The 21,355-nt window shown below is 40.8% G+C and overlaps 1 protein-coding gene across 5 annotated transcripts in view; it reads left to right on the top strand.

Annotated features, from left to right (window-relative positions):
* ENOX2 (ecto-NOX disulfide-thiol exchanger 2) overlaps window positions 1-21,355 on the top strand; it is a 298,526-nt gene that overhangs the window by 124,308 nt on the left and 152,863 nt on the right. For 3 of the 5 annotated variants that reach the window (XM_014544972.1, XM_014544971.1, XM_014544970.1), the window contains one exon: window positions 5,259-5,402. The exons of the other annotated variants lie outside the window; for them this stretch is intronic. Coding sequence is in view for 1 of the 3 variants with exons in the window: in XM_014544970.1 (XP_014400456.1) it covers window positions 5,259-5,402 (144 nt within the window). In the remaining 2 variants the exon portion in view is untranslated. The remainder of the gene's footprint in view (window positions 1-5,258; window positions 5,403-21,355) is intronic. 5 annotated transcript variants of the gene reach the window in all.

The raw sequence follows: 21,355 nt of genomic DNA, 5'->3' as shown, positions 1-21,355 counted from the left end.
TCCACACTGCCACAATCGGCCCACAGGAGTGGGTGGGTTGTGCCTCGCTGCTTGGCCCCGCGGCTCCTGGCCGGGTCCGTGATAGGCCCGCTGGAGTGGCTTGGGGCTGCTGGGTGCCGGGCTCCCCTGCGTGTTTGTGTCTCCAATCCAGCCCCCAGCAGCCCCAGCACCGAGGTGGCGGGGCTTGGGGCTGCTGGGGCCTGACGGGAGCCATAAACACACAGGGCTTCCCTTAGGCTTCGCTGTTGGGAGCCATCAGACTTCACTCGCAGCTTGGAGCCTATGTATGCAAATTAACCACCATCTTTGTTGGCAGTTAATTTGCATATTGTGCTGATTAGCCAATGGGAGGTGTAGTGAAGGTACGGTCAATTACCATGTTTGTCTATTATTAGATAGGATTACTTATAGTATTCCTTTTGCACAAAAATTGTTATTATATTTTTCAACATAAATTCTGTCAGGAGATTTCTGCCTTGAATTGAATTTACCAGATTTCTCGGGACCTTACCATTTTCTTTGAAAGGGAACTAATTCAGAGTAGAATTGTGTGCCTTTTTTTTGCTAAGGATATACCATCTTAAGTCTGTGGGCCACAGATGCAAATGAAAAGTGGCAGGGACCCTCAGGGTCACATTTCTGTAATATAACCTGGGGCAGTCATGCAAGTGTTAGATTGCATCATGAAGGTTAGTCCTAATTTGACCTGATAGTAGAAGGCTCTGTAAAGTGAATTGTGACATTAACTATTACAGCAGCTGGGCACAAAGAGATCATTGATCTTTCACAAGAATCATGGAAATTCAGTGCTTTCCTCAAAGCCTAGGAATCATTTGCATCTGTATTGCAGATATCATTGCTTGTGAACTCTTTGACCTGCAGATTGGAGGATTCACTGAGAACCACACTTCATTCTGAGATCTTAAATCCCCTGGTTCCATTGGATAAGAAATGTCATTATCCAAGTCCCCAGCCCCACCCTTCTTCAGTATACATACAGTACTTTCTAAGGTGGTTTCAAATATGTTATTAACTCAAATAATCTGTATTTTGACATGGCATGAAATAACTGGTCAACCTGGTTTTAGATGAAATTATATTACCACATGGACTTATTTAATTGTGAACGTAATAAGATATGGAAATCTATAACACTAATATTAATTGTCCATTTTTCTTTATTGTATCAATTTGTGCTTCTCTTTAGAAAACTACATTTTGTAGGCTTTGGAAATGAGGGCACAAGAGATGAGGAGAAATGAATGATCAAGGTTCAAAGTGTTATTAACTTTATCCTCAGGAATAAAAGCAAGGACTGTGAGAAATATATAAGAATTTAGAAAATTTCTAACTTTGCTCTGTTAATTACTTGTGATTCCCTCATTTATTTTGCTTGCAGTAGAACCCTTAAAAAGATAGACATTCATGTGCTCATTTAAGGGAGTACAAGTGAGTTAACAGTTAAACAAAATGCATCCTAGGCAGTTTTTAGAAGATGGAAGGACCCCTCAAAATAGAGTAGGTGGTGTTTTTTTCAAAGTTAAGGAAAGCAAGCTGAATTCCCAGGGCATTGCAAGGAATCCCCAGGCTAAGAAGTGCCCCCTGGAATTAGACCTGTCAGGAATTCATAGATGATTCCTGTTTTGCATAGAAGAATGAACTAGATAACCTCAAAATTTTCTTCCTAATCTAATATGTTTTCAGTTTCATCATGTATAGTAGAAGATGGTAGAAATAGCTACCATAAAAGATTTAAGGATCAGTTCTGTAGTTTGGTTGAGGAGTACAATATAATTGATAATATTCTAAGTTTAAATCACAATTGAAATTTTAGCAACAAGGATTCTTGAAATTAAAGTGGTGGTTTTCTTTTTAGAATTTAAATAGTTTTAATGGTGCAGTTTTACTTAAAATAACATTCAGCACTGATCACATATACATGACACAGAAAAGATCTTATTAGTACCTATTGATTTCCTGATTTATTGGTTTATTTAGTGCTGTCCTAAGGGAGGAACGAAACAATAAAATGAAAGTAGCTGGGAAGCATCAGTATCATATGATTTTGCTATTTCTCTAGCCCTTGTTCTCCAACTGCAAATCTTTGGAAACTGTATTGGGTCCTGGACAATATAAAATACGGATTTGTATGAAGTGAATCAGCTTACTGAGTGGAATGTCTCTTTCTCCTTGATATGAGACCTTTTCCTATAAGAAACAAGTCTTGAGATGGTATGCTGAATCATCAAGATTTTCACAAATCTGTATCATACTAGTATGTGGGGTGGATGACACAGAAAGCACTTGATATCTCCATCTTACTCAGTGCCTAACAAAAGTTCTGTATGAGGAACAAAATACCTAAATCCATGAAGTGTCATCTGGGACTAAGTAAAAGGCAAGAATGATTATAGTCAAGTATCTATAACTGAATACTATTAATTCATCAGGTTTTTTTCCTGTACTCCTTTAACCTTTAGAAAAAGGTACAAATAGTAATGAAAAGGTTTAATGATGAAGGTAGGGTATATCCTTAGATCAGTATATACCAACTCAGACCAATCTCCTCATATTGTACAGCAATTCTATAAATTAAAAATGGAAATTCAAAATTACAGTAGCAGTTAATATTTATTGAGCATCTGCTATATGCCAGATTTGATGAAGATTGTTCTATATACATGATCTAATTTTATCTTTTTAACAGTCCTATGAGTAAGGTACTGCTATTAACCTCCTTTTACAGATCATGGCTCTGGCTCTGAATCTCTGTAAGATCCTTATTTGTCTACTTCATAAGCTAGAGAAATGAATTAATATATTATTCTGTAAAATTAACATATGCAAAATTACAAAAAATTCCCTGATTAAGCATTATTAATCAGAACCTCCTAATTCCTGAGCATTCCTTTTGATCAAGATTTTACCATCCTGCAGCATAGTACTCAAGTGATGAAGATGCATTTGAAATCTAATTATTTCAAGTAATGTTGATATAATCAGCATCAGAACTTTTAAATTGTGGCATTAATTCTTGATTATCAGCCATCAAGTCTTTACTCTCACTACATGAGTTAGCAGAATGAGTCACCTCTCCTGACAATATTGAGTATTAATTCCTTCATTCAACACTCACATGTGGCAGGCATGGTACTGGGCACCAGGGATACAGTTGTGTGTGTGTGTGTGTGTGTGTGTGTGTGTGTGTGTGTGTGTAGAGAGAGAGAAAAAATCTTTTTTTAAATTTACTTAGAATAAGATAATCATAACTTTATGTATATATATTATACAAAGTATTATATATGTATATAGTAGGTTTATCTTTGTAACAACCCTATGCAATGTTATAAACCCCTTTTATACATTATGAAAATTAAGACTAAGGGAAATTACAAGAATTGCCAAAAGCTACTCTACTAGTAAAGGACAGAGCCAGTATTTGAACCCTGATATATCAGGCTTTGAAGCACATTCTGTTTCTACTATACTATTCAGTCTTCCATGGAACTTGTTTCTGTCAGCATGATACTCCATAAAGAAATACTGAGAAACGTTTGGAGTAGTACACTAATCATATTTGACTCTGGAACTACTTGGGTGAAAGAAACATCTTTATTTGTAAATTATATAAATGTCTAGTGTTCTTTGAAAATAGTTATGATCTGAATGTTTTGTAATACAAAGTTATTGGTGTTTGTTTCTTTATTTCTAGTCATGGTAGAGATTTTATAGGATATAGATGTGATGCAGTGAATAGTTGACTTAAGATGCAAACACAAATTTTCATTATTTCACTTAGTTACTCAGGTGATATAAAGGAAGAGTATTTGACAAGTCCCAGAAGACATTTAATGGAGGTGGTCCAAGTAGTCTGATTGCTGAAGAAATAGTACTTGTTATGTGGGCTGAAACATTAGAATAGGGATACTTTTTATTAAATACTATAATGTAAGTCATTTTGTTAGAACCTTACCATTCATTTTACTGAAATTTGATTGACCTTTACCTGACTGGATCCCAAGACTGTATGGATATTTCACAACATTGCCTCAAGAATTATTATACAGCTCTGGGTTATAGAAAAATTTATGGTTAAAGAATGAGCCATGGCAGGCCAACCTAATTCCTCTGATAGGATTAGAGAATCAGTGAATAAAAGGCTCAGGAGAGATCCCCTAACATCGGGCTTTAGCAAAGCTTTTGATTCCACATTTCAGGGAGTTTTAAATTGAAGCACTTGAGCATTCAGGCAGAAGAGTAACAAACTATCTCTGCTCATCCCTGGCTGAATCATGTAAGACTTAGAGAATAGAAAATGCCTTTTGCCATTTTATGTGATATAACAGCTACTAGTAAAGTGACCATGCTTCTGACATCATTTGAAGAGGATGTGATTAACAATCCCCAAACCTGAGTCATAACTCCGCAACACTTCATCTACTAAATAATTCCTCTTTGCAAGGTCTATGTCTTTGTTCCATTTTCTCACTTGCTATGTAATTATGGTTTTCTTTTTTGGAAACCTCTATATCATCATTGTAAGAGGCTTTGACACCAGGATAGTCTAATGAGTGTATCTGCATCAATTCAGCAGCCCTTGTGATGAAAACATGGGAAAATGTCAAGAGATAATCTAAGATATATGTAGCTAAGCTTTGTCAAAGAAAAAGTGAGTCCAACTATAGCCACATTTGAAGAGGATCCTAAAAGTTTAAGGGAGAAGGTAGAAGATAATTGATAGCTTGTGACCAAACATGTTAATTTCCAAGAAACAGGAGGGATCTTAAAAATGACAGAGCCACAGTCTTATAAGAACCTTTTTGTTGTTGATTTTTTTGTTAATCCTCACCCAAGGATATTTTTCCATTGATTTTTAGGGAGATTGGAAGAGAAAGGGAAAGACAGAGAGAAACATCTGTGTGAGAGAAACACATTGATTGGTTGCCTCATTCACGCGCCCTGACCAGGGTTTGGCCTGGCTGGGGAGGAGCCTGCAACCAATGAATCGAACCGAGGACCCTTTGGTCTGCAGGCTGACTATCCACTGAGTCAAATGGGCTAGAGCTAAGAACCTTTATTTTAATTTTACTTGTCAATAAGACCTATAAAAATTACAGAGGGCATTTAGTTCCAGGAATTCACTGGTTACTCCTAGACTTTTAAGATATAGAGTTTTCTTCTAGTGACTTATATACTAAAATCTGGAGACATCCCAGTCCTTAATAGAGTCTGGAATTTGGCTTCTTTTTCTTCTTTAGGATTGAACCAGCTGCCCTTTGACCCTGCCAACAACAACGAACCCCTGCAGTTTGCTAGTGCCAGTGGCCCTCTGGTCACAGAAGGCCTCATTGAGAATGGAGGGGAGTCAAGCAAGAAAAGAAAGAGAACAAATGCTCCTTCAGGTAAGCTAGGCAATAATGCACTCTCTTAAGCCAGTGCTATTGATTCAACATTTTCCTAGAGCCTAGTATGTGGCAGGCCTTGTACTAGAATTTGTAGGAACTACAGAAATGAGAAAGAGTCCCCTGCCTTCAAGGAACTCATGGTGAGATGGGGGAAGCAGGAACACATACATAAATAACTCTAATAAAAAATCATCGGTGTGAGATAAATGTGTAAAAACGGGGGGGGGGGGGGAGATGGCCTTGTGCAGAACTGACATATGTAGCTGGCCCTTGAATGAGTTCGCTTGAGACAGGAAGAGATAAGTAAAGAACATTGATTTAGGTAGAAGGAATTGTATGAGTAAATGGCTTCACTGTACATTTTCTTTATATGTACATGTGGCAGGCTACCCTCACTTTACTTCTAATGAAGACATTTGCCTCTCTCCACCCTCCCTCTCTTTCCCCCAGTACACACTATGCCTACATGTGTTTTATGCCCTCATTGCTCTCTTAGAACAGCTCATGAACAGATTTTTCTAAAACCTCTATAATAGCCTCCCCTGCAATCCTTCCTCTCCTTCAGGCTCCACTGGCCTGTTTTCATGTTAAATTCTCCAAAATGAACGGGGAAATAATAAGAGAACCAGATCTTAACTGATGAGTTGATATTTTAAAATTTCATCTCTGCTGCTTGACTATTCATTTGAAAATAGTATCCTTATTATATAGAGACTGATCTGAGAATTTGGGATGGGCTCATTTATGGTATTTCTGTTTTTGTTTTGTTCTGTATTTTTTACCATTAATTTTTTTAATCCTCACCCAACGATATGTTTTTGTTGATTTTAAAGAGAAATATCAACATGAGAGAGAAACATTGATTGGTTGCCTCCTTTTCTTGCCCCAACCAGGGATCGAACCCGCAACCTAAGTATGTGCCTTGACCGGGAATCTAAACCATGCAGTCATTTGGTACATGGGTCAAGGCTCCAACCAACTGAGCCACCCAGCCAGGACTTTTTACTATTATTTTTACATTCAACTTACAACATGAAACATGTTTACAAACATGTAATATCAAATCTGACTCTTAAATCATAGATCTTTCTACTTATAAATCAAGATTTTTAAAAAATTTATTTTAATTGATTTCTGAGAGACAGGAAGGGAAAGGGAGAGAGAGAGAGAGAAACATCGATGTGAGAGGAAACCATCAATAGGCTGTCTCCTGCATGCCCCCTACCAGTGATTGAGCCCAAAAACCCAAGCATGTGCCCTGACCAGGAATCAAACCTTTACCACACTGTTGTCTGTGTCCATGGGTTATGCATATCCTAATATATAAAAAACCCTGGGTCGTAATTACCAGTAATGACCAAGGCTTGACCAACTGGAAGTCAGTCCACAGCAACCCAGTGCTGACTGCTTCCGTTGCAGGCACAGTGCCCCAGCCCTGACTGCTGAAGGGGCTGCGGAACAGGGCCAGAGGGAGGCCTGAAGAGAAAAACAGGGACTGATCCGTTGCCTCTGTGGCAGCTTTAGATCAGCACTTGCCTCTCTCTCACCAGTCTGGCCAGCAGCTGTACCTCCATTTCTCTCCAGGCCTCCACCGAGGCTGCTGATCAGCCCCGCCTTTCTGATCAGGCCCCATTGATAGGCCCAGAGACGCTGACTGGCATAGAAACCAACCAATCAGAACCAAATCTGGGTGAAGAGTGAGGAGCCAATGGCTGCCTAGGAGGTGGAGCCTTTGACGCTGACTGGCATAGAAACTGACCAATCAGAACCAAATCTGGGTCGACTGAGGAACCAACAGCTGCCTAGGAGGTGGAGCCTTTGACTCTGACTGACTTAGAAACCGACCAATCAGAACCAAATTTTCCAGCAGAGGAGGGCAGTTGGGGGTGAGATCAGGCCTGCAGGGGAGGGCATTTGGGGGCAAGATCAGGCCGGCAGGGGAGGGCAGTTGGTGGCAACCAGGCTGGCAAGGGCAGGGCCGTTAGGGATGAGATCAGGCTGGCAGGAGAGGGCCGTTGGGGGCAAGATCAGGTCAGCAGGGGAGGGCAGTTGGGGGCAACCAGGCCTGCAGGGGAGGGCAGTTGGGGGCAAGATCAGGCTGGCAGGGGAGAGTAGTTAAGGGCGATCAGGCAGGCAGGCAGAGGCAGTTAGGGGCGATCAGACAAGCAGGCAGAAGGGTTAGGGACAATCAGGCAGGCAGGCAGGCAGAGGCATTTAGGGGCGATCAGGCAGGCAGGCAGGTGAGCGGTTAGGAGCCAGCAGTCCCAGATTGCGAGAGGGACATCCTGTGGGATCAGGCCTAAACTGGCGGTAGGACATCCCCCCAAGGGGTCCCCGATTGGAGAGGGTGCAGGCTGGGCTGAGGGAACCCCCCCTCCATGCACGAATTTAGTGCACCAGGCCACTAGTATGCATATAAGTTCTTTCGTTAATTTCTTCCTGTTCCTCAAAACCTCTTCCCCTCTGAGTTCTGTCAGTCTTTGCATGCATCCATGCCTCTGGACCTATTTTGTTCATCAGTTTAATTTGTTCATTAGATTCCACATATAAGTGAGATCATGTAATATTTGTCTTTCTCTGATTGGGTTATTTCACTTAGCATAATACTCTCCAGGTCCCTCCATGCTTTCACAATGGGTAAATTTTCCTTCTTTTTGACAGCTGTGTAGTATTTCATTGTGTAAATGTACCACAGCTTTTTTGTCCATTCGTCTACTGATGGGCACTTGGGCTGTTTCCATATCTTGGCTATTGTAAATAATGCTGCTAAGAACATAGAAGTGCAAATATTCTTTCTGATTGGTGTTTCAGGATTCTTAGGATATATTCCTAGAAGTGGGATCACTGGGTCAAATGGCAGTTCCATCATTAATTTTTTGAGGAAACTATACTCTTTTCCATAGTGGCTGGACCTGTCTGCATTCCTGACAACAGTGCATGAGGTTTCCCTTTTCTCCACATCCTCGCCAGAACTTGTTGTTTGTTGATTTATTGATGGCAGCCATTCTGGCAGGATGTAGTTTTAATATGCATCTCTGATTATTAGTGACATTGAGCATTCTTTCATATGTCTATTGGCTATCTGTATGTCCTCTTTGGAGAAGTGTCTATTTAAGTCTTTGCCCATTTTTTAATTGGATTGTTCATCTTCCTTTTGTTGAGTTGTATGAGTCCTTTATATATTTTGGAAATTAACCCCTTATCAGGACTATCATTGGTGAATATGTTCTCCCATATAGTGGATTTCCTTTTCATTTTGTTGGTGGTTTCTTTTGCTGTGCAGAAGCTTTTTTTTAGTTTGACATAGTCCCATTTGTTCATTTTTGCCTTTTTTTCTCTTGCCCTAGGAGATGTATCAGCAAAAATTATACTATGTGAGATGTCTGATATTTTGCTGCACCCCCTTTCTTCTAGGATTTTCATGGTTTCACGACTTACATTTAAGTTTTTTATCCATTTTAAGCTATTCTTGTGTATGGTATAAGTTAGTGGTCTAGTTTCATTTTTTTAAACATGTACTTGTCTAGTTTTCCCAGCACCATTTTAAAAGAGGCTATCTTTACTGCACTGTATGCTATTTTCTCCTTTGTCAAATATTAATGGACCATAATGGCATCGGTCGATTTCTGGGGTCTCTATTCTGTTCCATTGATCTATATACCTGTTCTTGTGCCAGTACCAAGGTATAAATCAAAATGTTTGTTAAATACAAATTTGGAAAACAAAAATACAGTAAAATATTAGCTAGCTGGACACCTCAAGAAAAGAATGTTTCTTAGAAAGCTGAATTTTCTGGATCACTGGAAAGTCATAGTGTATAGCCAAAAAACTGGTCTGAGTTCTAATCCTAGGTCTATCTCTGTGGCTTTGGTTTGGTTCCTTAACCTCTGTGAGATTCATTTTCATCAACTCTAAAGTAGAAATGATACTCAAACCTACTTTTTTATTTTAAAAAATTCTATGAGTCAGTTTCTATTTTGTTTGTTAGTTTATTTGGTTCATTAGATTCCATATATGAATGTAATTATATGGTACTTGTCTTTCTCTTCACTGGCTTATTTCACTTAGCATAATGCTCTCAGAGGGGAGGGTGTTACTGTGCTTTGTGAAAAAGGTGGAGGGATTAAGAAGAAAAGAAAAAAACACCTCATACTCAGACAACAGTATGGTGATTACCAGAGGGAAAGGGGGTGGGTGGAAGTAGAAGAGGATATAGGGGCAATAAATGGTGATGGAAGGAGACTTGATTTGGGTTGTAAACACACAATACAGTATTACAAATGATGTATTATAGAATTGTTAACCTGAAACCTATTTAATTTTATTAACCAATGTTACCCCCAAAATTTAATTTTTAAAAAGTGAAAATAAAAATAAAAGTTACCTCTTAGCATTGTTAGTTGAATTTAATTAAATTACACAGGAAAAGAGCTTGATATCTGCACATATTAATCACTGCATAAATGTTGCTTTTATTTTGTTATTATTATATGATAACTAGAGGCCCAGCGTGCGATTGAAATCGCACGAGGAGGCGCCCCACCTCCTGCCGTGAGAGGAGGCACTCCATGGGGGGCCGGACCTGTGCCTGACCTGCATAGTGCTGGCAGGCCTTAGCGTTGTGTCCGCTGGGGTGGGGGCGTGCTCCGAGCTGCGCAGTGGCTGCTCTGAGCACTCCCCGGGCCGCCGCATTGTGTCCGCTGTGGTGGGGGCAGGCGCTCCTGTGTGTTGTGTCTCTGCTCCGGCCCTCACCCAGCCCTAGCCTCTCCATGGCTGCTGGGGTGGGGGCTGCACGCAGTTCCCTCCTGCCATCTGCACATGCAGCTCCTCCTGAGCGGTGGTGACACTCGGCTAATTAGCATATTCCCTGTTTTTATATATACTAGAGGCCCATTGCACGAAGAGATTCATGCAATAGGCCTTCCCTTCCCCTGGCTGCTGGCACCAGTTTTCCTCCGGCACCCAGGACCCAGGCCTTCGCGCCAGCCGGAGCCTTCAGTCTTCACTGCTCCTGCTCCGCTGCTTCACGCCTACGTATGCAAATTAACCACCATCTTTGTTGGGTTAATTTGCATACTCTCTTGATTGGCTGGTGAGCATAGCTGAGGGATGGTCAATTTACATGTTTGTCTATTATTAGTTAAGATATAGATATTATGAACTTCATCTTTTTAAACATCAGCACATTTAACATTTCCAGGTGAACCATTATGGTTACAAATCATATGTACGTGTGTATAAACATATCTGCCATTTAAAAATAAATGTATTTTTCAATTACAGTTGACATATATTATTATATTAATTTCAGGTATACAACATAGTGATTAGACATTTATATACCTTAGTAAGTGATCACCCCACTATAAACTTATATGCCTTTTTAAAGCATATATTTAACATAATCTAAACTTTGATCATTTCGAGGCATAATTTTAGTCATTAGCTATTGTACTGCACTGTAATACTCTATTATGGTTTTCAGGGTTTTGTAAGGAATATGGTCTTGTAACTCTACACTAAATTGTCCTAGACTGGTGTTTTTAAATTTATTTACAGGCACATTTTACACATGTCCTGTCTCCTTTCTGCAGTCTGCAGTCACTTCTAGTTTCTCTCAGTGTCCTTTCAAGTAGCAGCCTGTTTTCTCCTTATCGGTTAGGAACTTAAAAAAAAACAAAAAACAACCCACCATCTCCCCAAGTTGGTTTGGCAGATTAATATGTTAACAGTTAAATCAGCTGTAAGAGAACTTGCTATGGAGAGAGTTACAGAATTTAAGACATCTGTGTTGGTTGCTCTAAGGCAGTGGTTCTCAACCTTGGCTGCACATTAGAATCACCTGGGAATCTTTTTAAAATCCTGATTTCTGGGCCTCATCCTCCGGAAATTCTGTTTCTTAAACATGTTGTTTTCTTTTTTCAGAAAACGTTTTGCAAGATAAAGAAAGTATTCCAAATGAGAAATACAGCTCTGTGTTTTCAAGAAATTGTTGGAGAAGTGAGCATTCACACTTTACAGTGCCTGTGGCCCAAGAATTTAATTTTTTAAAAAATTGTTGATGTGTTCTTTTGTATGAAGTACTTTTAACATTTATATTCATTACTAGAGGGTAGACTTTATATTTTGTGAGTGAACTTTGCATTTTCATTTTCTTTCACCTTAACTAACCACTAATGTTAGATTTCATTTCCAGGGATCAGTCGGCATGTATGTTAAAATGATTTGACTGGCCTAACCAACTAGTCATGGAGGAGCACTCTTGATTAGTTATTTACCCCAAATATTCTGAGTGGTAGAGATATGCATCTAATGACATAGAAGGTACCCGGCCATTTACTTACCTGGAGCACCATGTGGAGATTCTTCCCTGCCTTCCTTTCTGTTTGATCACAACACCCAAGACCAGTTTTGCTGCTACAATACAATACCGTTAATTCATCTGCACATTCATCTGTTTACCAAATGAAAAATAATCATGTAATGAGATATATGCTTATACTGAAGTAGCTTTCTTCTAAAAACAGGCTTTTAGGGGTAAATTTTAGAAATTTCTACATTCTTATACTAGGTCATTTTTTAAACCACTGGGCAGGGAGAACTTGTTACAGCCACTTTTTATAGTGTTTTCCACTAATACTGGTTATACTCTGCTATGGAAAAAGTCAGAGTATCCATGAGCTCCAGTTTTCATATTGCAACTAAGATTCTTATCAACACAATGAAAGTCAATAAACTATTTTTACTCCACTAAGTCAACTTTTTAAAGAAAATTAGCAGTTGATCTGTTCAGAAACTGACCTTTTGTATTTTTATACTGCACTTTAATATATTTCTGTAACTAAAGGTGTAGAAGATCTGCCTCAGGAGTGGAAATGGGGTCCTTTGGTGGGTAGGTGGGTGCCAAAATCAGATTTGGCTTTCCTTTAATTCTTTTTTGAATGGTTTTCTGAAGACAGGGAAATCGCAGTAGTCATTTTTTTATGTGTGTGTGGACTATGTTGCCCATTTTTAGCCATCGTCATTTCCTTCGTTATGTGTAATACAAATTTCTCCATGTATCATGTAAGAATGAAAAAACACTTCAAAACTACACCATGGGCCATTTGCAGGTACTGCCAGTCAAAGCCGCTTCTGGTGGGTTCTCTGTGCTCTGTGGCCTTGGCCCTTCCATTCCCTCCTGGAATGTCTTCATCCTCCACTGTGGCACTCACACTCTGCACTCCCAGGGTGCTGATGCTCCAAGGCCTGCTTTTATTCAACATTTCTACTGAAGTTGAAAAAGAAAGTTACAGATGAAAAGAGACCTGGAGGGAGCAGGTGCTGGTTCACTATTTTCATTTTGCTATAACAGGAGGGGTTAAAATAGAGAAAATGCTTAATCTGAGAATGAGGAGGGTTTTTTGGTTTTGGTCAAAAAATAACATGAGGCCAAAATATGTTAGTTACAAAAGTGTACTACAGAAAATAATCGGTGTTTTTGCTAACTTGGCCCCTCACTGTTAACTATTGTGAATGGTCAAAAGCTTTAGGTTTAGGCATATTTTGCAAAGTTTTCAACAAGAAAAAGTGTTCCATGACTTGACAGTACCATCAAAGCCAATTACTTGGGTTATTTTGGTACTTATTAACTGCTAATAAAAGCTGTTTAAAGGGAGGCAGGGGACATTTGCAAGTGATCTGTGTAAGCTTGTGTGTGTTTGAGTAAATCTATTTGGGGCTGACTGCACCTAGTAATGGTTATGCAAGATGGGTGGACCTACACCTTTATACTTTTAAATTTTTTTTCCCCGTTGTTCAAACTGAAATAGTTTTGCTACTAGATAACTGTTCTTTTACTAAGCCATACTCTTTACCTATAGAATTATTTTGAAAAAATTTTACACAGTCATTTTGTATCCATTGAAACGAACCTTTCATCAATAAAGCACTATTGTTTAGAGATTTAAAAAAAAGATTCCCAAGTGATTCTAATGTGCAGCCAAGGTTGAGAACCACTGAGCTAGAGAGTAATACCTCCTGAACTGTATTTAACTCATGAGGGTGAGGAAAGAGGATATGCATTAATCTGAACTGTGAATGAACTTTAAACAATTGCAGTTTTATTTCTAATGATCATATTCAGTGAGACCAAAGTATCTGTTGTTGATATAGGATTTTAGCAGTAGGTTATGCTAATCTATAATAAACAGAATCAATTTGCATTCAAATAATGAATAGGCTGAAGTTCTTAAAAAACAGTGTGTTCTTTAAAATAGGCGAAATGGGCTCCTGGCAGGCAAAATTAGCTCCCTAAAAATCTTTTTCACACTATTTGTTTACTGAACCCTTTCTTTGTAAGTACAAAGGTAACTAGCCCAGGTTAAATTACCACAAATTTCAAATTACTGTAGCCCAAATTAATGAGATTTTAATATACAGGGAGTCTCTTATAATTGTTCAGTTAGCAATCTTATGGAATTATAAATGTGCAGATTGCTTTATAATAGTATTTTCTTCCTATGTAGTGCTAGATAAAAGGAAGAGGGAAGATCGTTTGTAAAGTAGAAACTCCTTTTTCCTTTGTCACCATTCATTGCATCTTGGCAAGGAGAAAAGCTAGGGATGGAAGTTCTTACAGGAGCTATCATCCATTTCAGTTCTAAGCTGAGATACACATGGAGCCATTACATCCCTCATCCCTGTGACCCAATGGACTCAAAGTCCTTTCTCTCTCTCCCTCTCCTTCTCCCTCTCCCTCCTCCATCCCCTCCCCCACTTGTTCTCCCTGTCTCTCTCCCTTTCTGTCATCACTGCAAATTAGGGAGGAGTCTTTGCCTGCAGCTCCAGTCATTCACTACACATTTTTTTTCTTCCTTTCCCATCCCTCCTATCTCACAGTTTTCTGCAAACTGCCTTTCTTCTTTTATACTAAAAGTAATTTCTTAAAGGTCACTAAGTGACCTCCAAATTGTCAAAGTAAGTGGCGTTTTGGCAGGTCTCAACCACCTTGACCTGTCTGCTAAATTTGATGCTATTAATCTCTCCTTTGAATTCTCTCTACTTCTGCCTTCCTTGGCAATACACTTTGCAGAGTCATCTTTCTTTTGTCTCCTTCAAGCATTCTTTCTCCTTTTCTTCCTTCCTCCACTTTAATTGTATTATTATCCATACTTATAGGGGAAGAAATAAGGGTTAAATAATACCCAAAGATGAACACCTAGCAAGTACTTTGGTCAGGCCTCCAACTCCAAAGCTTAACTATTATGCAATAATTACTATGTCTGTAGATATTAGGAATCTGGATCCAGTACTAAAATCTAAATTAAACATTGGTGTCACAATAGGGAAATTTATGTTTGTGTGAGAATAAAGTGAGCAGAGCTTGGATTTGATCATTTTTAAGATCCCTCAAAACTCTGAGATGCCATGGTTCTTTCAATTCAGCTTTTTCCCCCTGCTAATCCCCTAAACAAGTCTTCCATTTCATCCAAGGTTATCTGCTACTTTCTTCAAATAGGCACTGTGCCTGCCAACTACAGTATCTGTTCATGCCATTTCCTTTTCATAGCATGCCCTTCCTCTTCTTTCACCTATTAAAATCCTGTCCAACTGACAGCACCTAGTACACATCCTACCATCTCCAGGAAGTCTTCTTTTTTAAAATATATTTTTATTGATTTCAGAGAGGAAGAGAGAGAGAAAAACATCAATGATAAGAATCATTGATTGGCTGCCTCCTGCACGCCCCCTACTGGGGATCAAGCCTGCAATCCGGACATGTATCAAACCCGACCTCCTGGTTCATAGGTTGGTCAGCACTCAACCACTGAGCCATATTGGCTGGGCAGGAAGCCTTCTTGATCATCCTAGGTCAGTGGTCGGCAAATCTCAGCTCGTGAGCCACATGCAGCTCTTTGGCCCCTTGAGTGTGGCTCTTCCACAAAATACCACGTGCGGGCGTGCGTACAGTGCGATTGAAACTTCGTGGCCCATGCGCAGAAGGCGGTTTTGGGCCTGGGCGAGTCTATTTTGAAGAAGTGGCCTTAGAAGAAGTGGGGGGTGGATATATAGAGAGGATGAACGAAAGGAGATAGACAAAACAAGTATACAAGATGAGTGTGGATGGGAGAGTTGGAAGGGTTCGACCTCAGCGAACATACCTCAATCAGATTGAGGACGTTTTTAGCAAAGGCCAGCTTAGGCATACCCTAATTAAGTTAATAACAATGTACCTACCTATATAGTTTAAGTTTAAAAAATTTGGCTCTCAAAAGAAATTTCAATCGTACTGTTGATATTTGGCTCTGTTGACTAATGAGTTTGCCGACCACTGTCCTAGGTGAATTATTCACTTGTATCTCTGTTACCCCTGATCATTATATTCTTATCAATCACTTGACACTGATTATAGACCACCTTGAACTATTGGTTTTCTGTTCATACAAATATGTTTTAGTCTTTCAACTCAGTCTTCAGCTCCTTATTAGAAAGGCCCCTGACTCATATGTCTTGCACACAGTAGATGCTCAAGAAATATTTGTTGATTGATCACATATTTGGCTGAAGAATTGCTTTCCCTTTGCCTTAATCTTCTCTATTCTCTTGTCATCCCAAGGTGGAGCTGTGTGCAAAACTGAGCACTTGCTATCTATTGTTGATCAACTGACTGACTCACTTCTCCCTAAAGGTCAAACTTCAGACATTTGTGAAATTACATCCTTAGAGCAGCCACAAATCAAATCTGGTGATTGTGAAGAGAATACCTTGCCCTAATGGGATCCTTGGCTCTTTACTAGATGAAACTCCATGGCCAACAGAAACTGATAGGTAGAGTTTGGGTGTCCTGTCCCAATTCCTCTGTGAAGTAGATCTGTAATCTGGATTAGATATTACTGCAATATTTGACCAAAATCTTTTTCTTTGTGCATCTGGCTGCTTTGCAGCTCTTATCTTAAGGTAAGCTCAGAATTCTTCAAAGTGTATTTGCTCAAGTTTCATTTTTCCCCATGGAAAGGTTTCCTCAGTGATGCTGCAGCTACACAAAATTGTCAATGATTGCAATGATTCCACTCATACGGATGATACTCTATGGCCAAAGAGTAGAAGAATGTTAAAACCCTTATCAAATTGTAATGCCAATTCCCTGTCCATAAGATTCGAGCTGTCTCCTGGTTTGAGAGCCACATGGATTTGTAGGAATAAGAGATATCAAACCTCTTCTCAGATACTTCCACACAAAGTGGAAGAATCCATGAGGACAACCAGATGATGACTAAAATTGAATACATTATTTTAAGCAACATCACTAATACTCAAAGGTGTCAATTCTCTTAAAGAGGGGCAACTAACATGGGGATAATTATGATACCAGAGTAATCATCAGATGTAAATATAGTCCTATTTCCATTGTCTTCTCTCATAGGCCTGTATTGAAAGATAGGTTTTTACTTAAATATGTGATGCCTAGTACTAAGCAGAATTGCAAAGTGCATGTAAAAGATTAATAGCTCAGTATGAAAAGAGGGATCTTCAGCCATTTTCAATTTGTAATAATGATTGAATCCCAAGAGTTAAATATCTGCAGGAATACCTTTTGATGCAATAATAATTTTCATTGTTGTGGTGATTCTTTCTCTTAATTGGTGTGGTGATTCTTTTCATATTAATTCCATTTTACAGATGAGGTGCTAATAACCAGAGAGGAGAAATGACTTTGGCTAAGGAGCACTAGCATCACCTGGAATGTAATGAAGTGATAAGGACCTCTAGGTTGTATCTAAACTTGATTATAGACCCCTAACTCAGTTCTCAAGATTTCCTTTAGAATTTCAAAATGAGACTTGACAATATGAAACACAGTGAACAATTCCAGTACTGCTAATGCTAGATTAATAAAAGGAAGTGGGCCTGCAGAGCAGCATGGAGAATTTCAGTCAGACAGAAGGAAGAATTATATTGGAATGAGTTATCAGGGGAAGTTATTTAAGTCCACTTGGAAGAGAAATATAAAAATGAGATAAGCATTCATTGGCCTGGGAGTACTTTTTTCCTCTCTTACCTAAAAGAGGGACAATGAACCCAGAAACTTTTCTATGATACGTACAGCCCTTTGATTTAACTCAGAATCACAGGGCTGAGACTTTTATTTCACACTAGAGGCCCGGTGCATGAATTTGTGCATGGGCAGGGTCTGGCCAGTCCACCCCAATAGGGGCCCATCGGGGCCACGGGTGGTTGGCTGGTCGCAGCCCTACCCCAAATCGGGGTGTTGGGGGCTGATCGGGGGCTGGGCCAGCTGGGGGGAGAGGCCGCAGGTGGTTGACCCGTAGCCCTGACCCCGATCAAGGTGTTGGGGACTGATTGGGGGCCTGGCCGGTGGGAGGGGGCATGATCGAGGCCTGGATCATAGCCACTGGTCGTTCCGGTTGTTCTGGTCATTCCACCATTCTGGTCACTGGGCTTTTATATATAGATAGATATACTTTGAAATCCATAAACGAAAGCATTGATTTTTTAAAAATATATTTTATTGATTTTTTACAGAGAGGAAGGGAGAGACATAGAGAGTTAGAAACATCGATGAGAGAGAAACATCGATTAGCTGCCTCCTGCACACCCCTTATTGGGGATGTGCCCGCAACCAAGGTACATGCCCTTGACCAGAATCAAACCTAGGACCCTTCAGTCCACAGGCTGACGCTCTATCCACTGAGCCAAACTGGCTAGGGCAGCACTGATTGTTTTTAAAGTGAGAAAAATGTCAACATTTTATATTTTGGTGTGTAGTATTTCTAGAATATAAGCTGAATTATTATATTGCCAAAGGCAAGAAGAGCCTATTGTTCCTTCAGATCAAATTACAATACGAAAAAGAGTAGATAGACTAATAACCCTACTCATTTTCTTTAGTCTTTGGACATTTTTATGTGATTACAGTCTCAAATAAAACCTTATTTTGATAGCTAGATGATCAAAAAGGTATTCTGACTTCTTTCTTTCTCAAGTCTGATAGAAACTCAGTGTGAATTTTTTCATCTTCAAGAACTGTCAGGAGACTGAAAAGATGGCAGGTGGCAGGGTGGAGGTGAGGGAGAGGGTGTGAGTGAGTGAGCGGGTGAAAGAGGAGTGTGTGGACATGTGTGGTGTGTGTGTGAGTGAGTGAAGGACAGTTAGGTCCTGCAGGAGTATCAGGGGATGGCAGACCAGACTCTCCTGGACAGGGAGCCCCTGCTACTGCTATGAGCATTACCCAGGATGCTGGGCTCAGGCATGGAGCCCATGCCATCTTGAATGGGAGAGTGGCTGCCTCTAGGAACTCATTATCACCATCACCCAGACTGGCCTTGGAAACTGCCTGGGACTCTGCAGCTACACCAGCCAAAGTCCTGCTGCCTGGCCTGCAGACTTGAAGACCCTAGGATGTCCACCTCCAAGGGTGCATGGCTCCCACAGCAGTAAGTGGGACTTCCCCCACCCTGGCTGCCAATCTCCATACACCACAGTCGCACAGAACCAGCATGTGCGAGACCCACTGACTCCCCAACCCCAAAGGCGGCTTCCTGGTGCCTCTGGCAGCTGCTGCTGGGCATGCACGCATTCAGCCAAGGGCACACGGCCCCTGGAGCAAAAACTCGGATTTCCCCTGCCCCGGCTGCCAACCTCCAGACACTGCAGTCACACCAAACCAGCGCACGCAGGACCCCCTGACTCCCTGCCCTGGTAGGGGGCTTACTGGTGCCTCTGGGAGCGGCCACTGGGCACGTGCACATCCAACCAAGGACACACGGCTCCTGTAGCAAAAACTCAGGCTTCCCCCGCCCTGGCTGCCAACCTCAGATGCCACAGTTGTGCTGCTCAAGTGCACAGACCTCCCCTAGCCTGCCGCCTCAGTAGACAGCTCTTGAGTACCTCTGTGAACCACTGCAAGGCACAAGCATAACCAACCAAGGGCACAGGGCTCCTGTAGCAGAAGCTGGATCTTGCACCTCCCTGACTACCAGCATCCAGTCTCCATAGTCTCACCACTCCAGCACACAGGCCCCTTGAGCCCACCACCCCAGCAGACAGCTCTTGGGCCCCTCTGAGAGCTGCTACTAGGTGTGTGCCTCCACAACCAAGGGTGCACGGCCCCCTCAGCAGGATCCACAACTTCCTCCTCCAGGCTGCCTTCTTCTGGACACCTTGGTGAGTTACTGAGGACTCACCTCCTGGACCAGGTCACACAGCTTCAGCTACAGAAACTGAGACTCCCATATCCCCAGCTGCTGGTTCCTGGAACCCTCGTGATTTGCAGAGGAAAATCACTTGGCCCAGAGTCCCACTGCCTCAACCACGGACTACGGGACAACTGCCCCCCCCACAGTCATTGGCCCCAGGACCCTCATAGTGAATTACAGAGTGACACTACCCCAGCAAGTGTCACATACAATCCAAATTCACAGTACCTGAGCCTCAGGCCCCAAGACACCTTCTTCCCAGGCCATGAACTCCAGGAAATCACAGTGAACACATACCAGTGAGACCTCAGACAGCCCTTTCCACAAGAGCTGAAACCATGATCACATCCACAACAGCTTGCACAATGAAACCTGGGATGAGTCACATTGCCAGACAATCCATGGCGAGACTTCATCCACAAACAAGAAACCAACATTCAAAACCCAACTACATCAGCAGAACACAAATAGCTCAAGTAGGGGGCTCCACTAGATCACCAAGCCCAGGGGATCTATGAGACTGCACCACTGGTTCCCCAAAACCACCAACTACATAGCACCACCCCCAAAAGAATCTGGGTAGCAAAGCAGTTGGATCTAAGACATAGAAACAATTAAAACAGTACAGCAAAAAATGGGGAGACAAAAAAAACAATCCCCAAAGGAAAGAAAAAGAAAAATCACCAGAAAAGGAGTTAAATGAAATGGAGGCAAGTAACTGGACAGAGAAATAATTAAGAGTAATGGTTATAAGGATGCTTAAACGTCTGTAAGATAAATGCAACTCAATGAGAATTATGAGGAGCTGAATGAGAATGTCACCAACATGAAAAGGAATCAAGAGAGGATGAAAAATGACATAGCTGCAATGAAGAACACAATGAAAAGCTTCAACAGTAGACTAGTAGAAGTTGAGTACCGCATCAGTGAGCTAGAGAACAAGGTAGAAAAAACCACACAACCACAGCAGCAACTGGAAAGAAAACTTAAAAAGCAGGAGGAGAGCCTAAGAGAGCTTTGGAACAACACGAAACAAAACAACATCTGCATAATAGGGGTGCCAAAAGGAGAGGAGGCAGAACAAGGAATAGAAAACCTGTTTGAAGAAATAATAACAGAAAATTTCCCTGACATTGGGAGTAAAAAAGCAATACAAGCCTAAGAAGCACATAGAGTACCAAACAAGATGAAACCAAAAAGACCAACACCAAGACACCTCATAATTAAACTGGAAAACATCAACGAAAAAGCAAGAATACTAAAGGCTGCCAGAGAGAGACAGAAAGTTACCTACAAGGGATCTCCCATTAGACTATCAAATGATTTATCAACAGAAACTCATCAGGCCAGAAAGGAATGGAATGAAATATACAAAATGATGCAAACCCAGGGACTGAATCCAAGAATACTATAACCAGCAAGGCTATCATTCAAAATTGAAGGTGAAATCAGGAGCTTCACAGACAAAAAAAAGGCTAAGGGAGTTTATTACCACCAAGCCAGCAATGCAATAAATGCTAAAGGGACTGCTATAAATACAAGAAACAGAAAGGGAAGAAAGAACACAGGCATCCTATATAATAAAACGGTAATATGCAAATAGACCAAATGGCAGAATGACTGGAACACCTGTGGTCCCTTGCCCTGCCCAGCCCCACCCAGAATGACTGGAACACCTGTGGCCCCTTGCATGAACAAATATGCAATCTTGTTTATGCTTTCCAAGAACCAGCTCTTGGTTTCATTGATCTT

Source organism: Myotis brandtii, unplaced genomic scaffold (assembly GCF_000412655.1).
Source record: "Myotis brandtii unplaced genomic scaffold, ASM41265v1 scaffold39, whole genome shotgun sequence".
Taxonomy (NCBI): domain Eukaryota; kingdom Metazoa; phylum Chordata; class Mammalia; order Chiroptera; family Vespertilionidae; genus Myotis; species Myotis brandtii.
The sequence above is the reverse complement of the archived record's forward strand: the minus strand, read 5'-3'. Positions and strand labels throughout refer to the sequence as shown.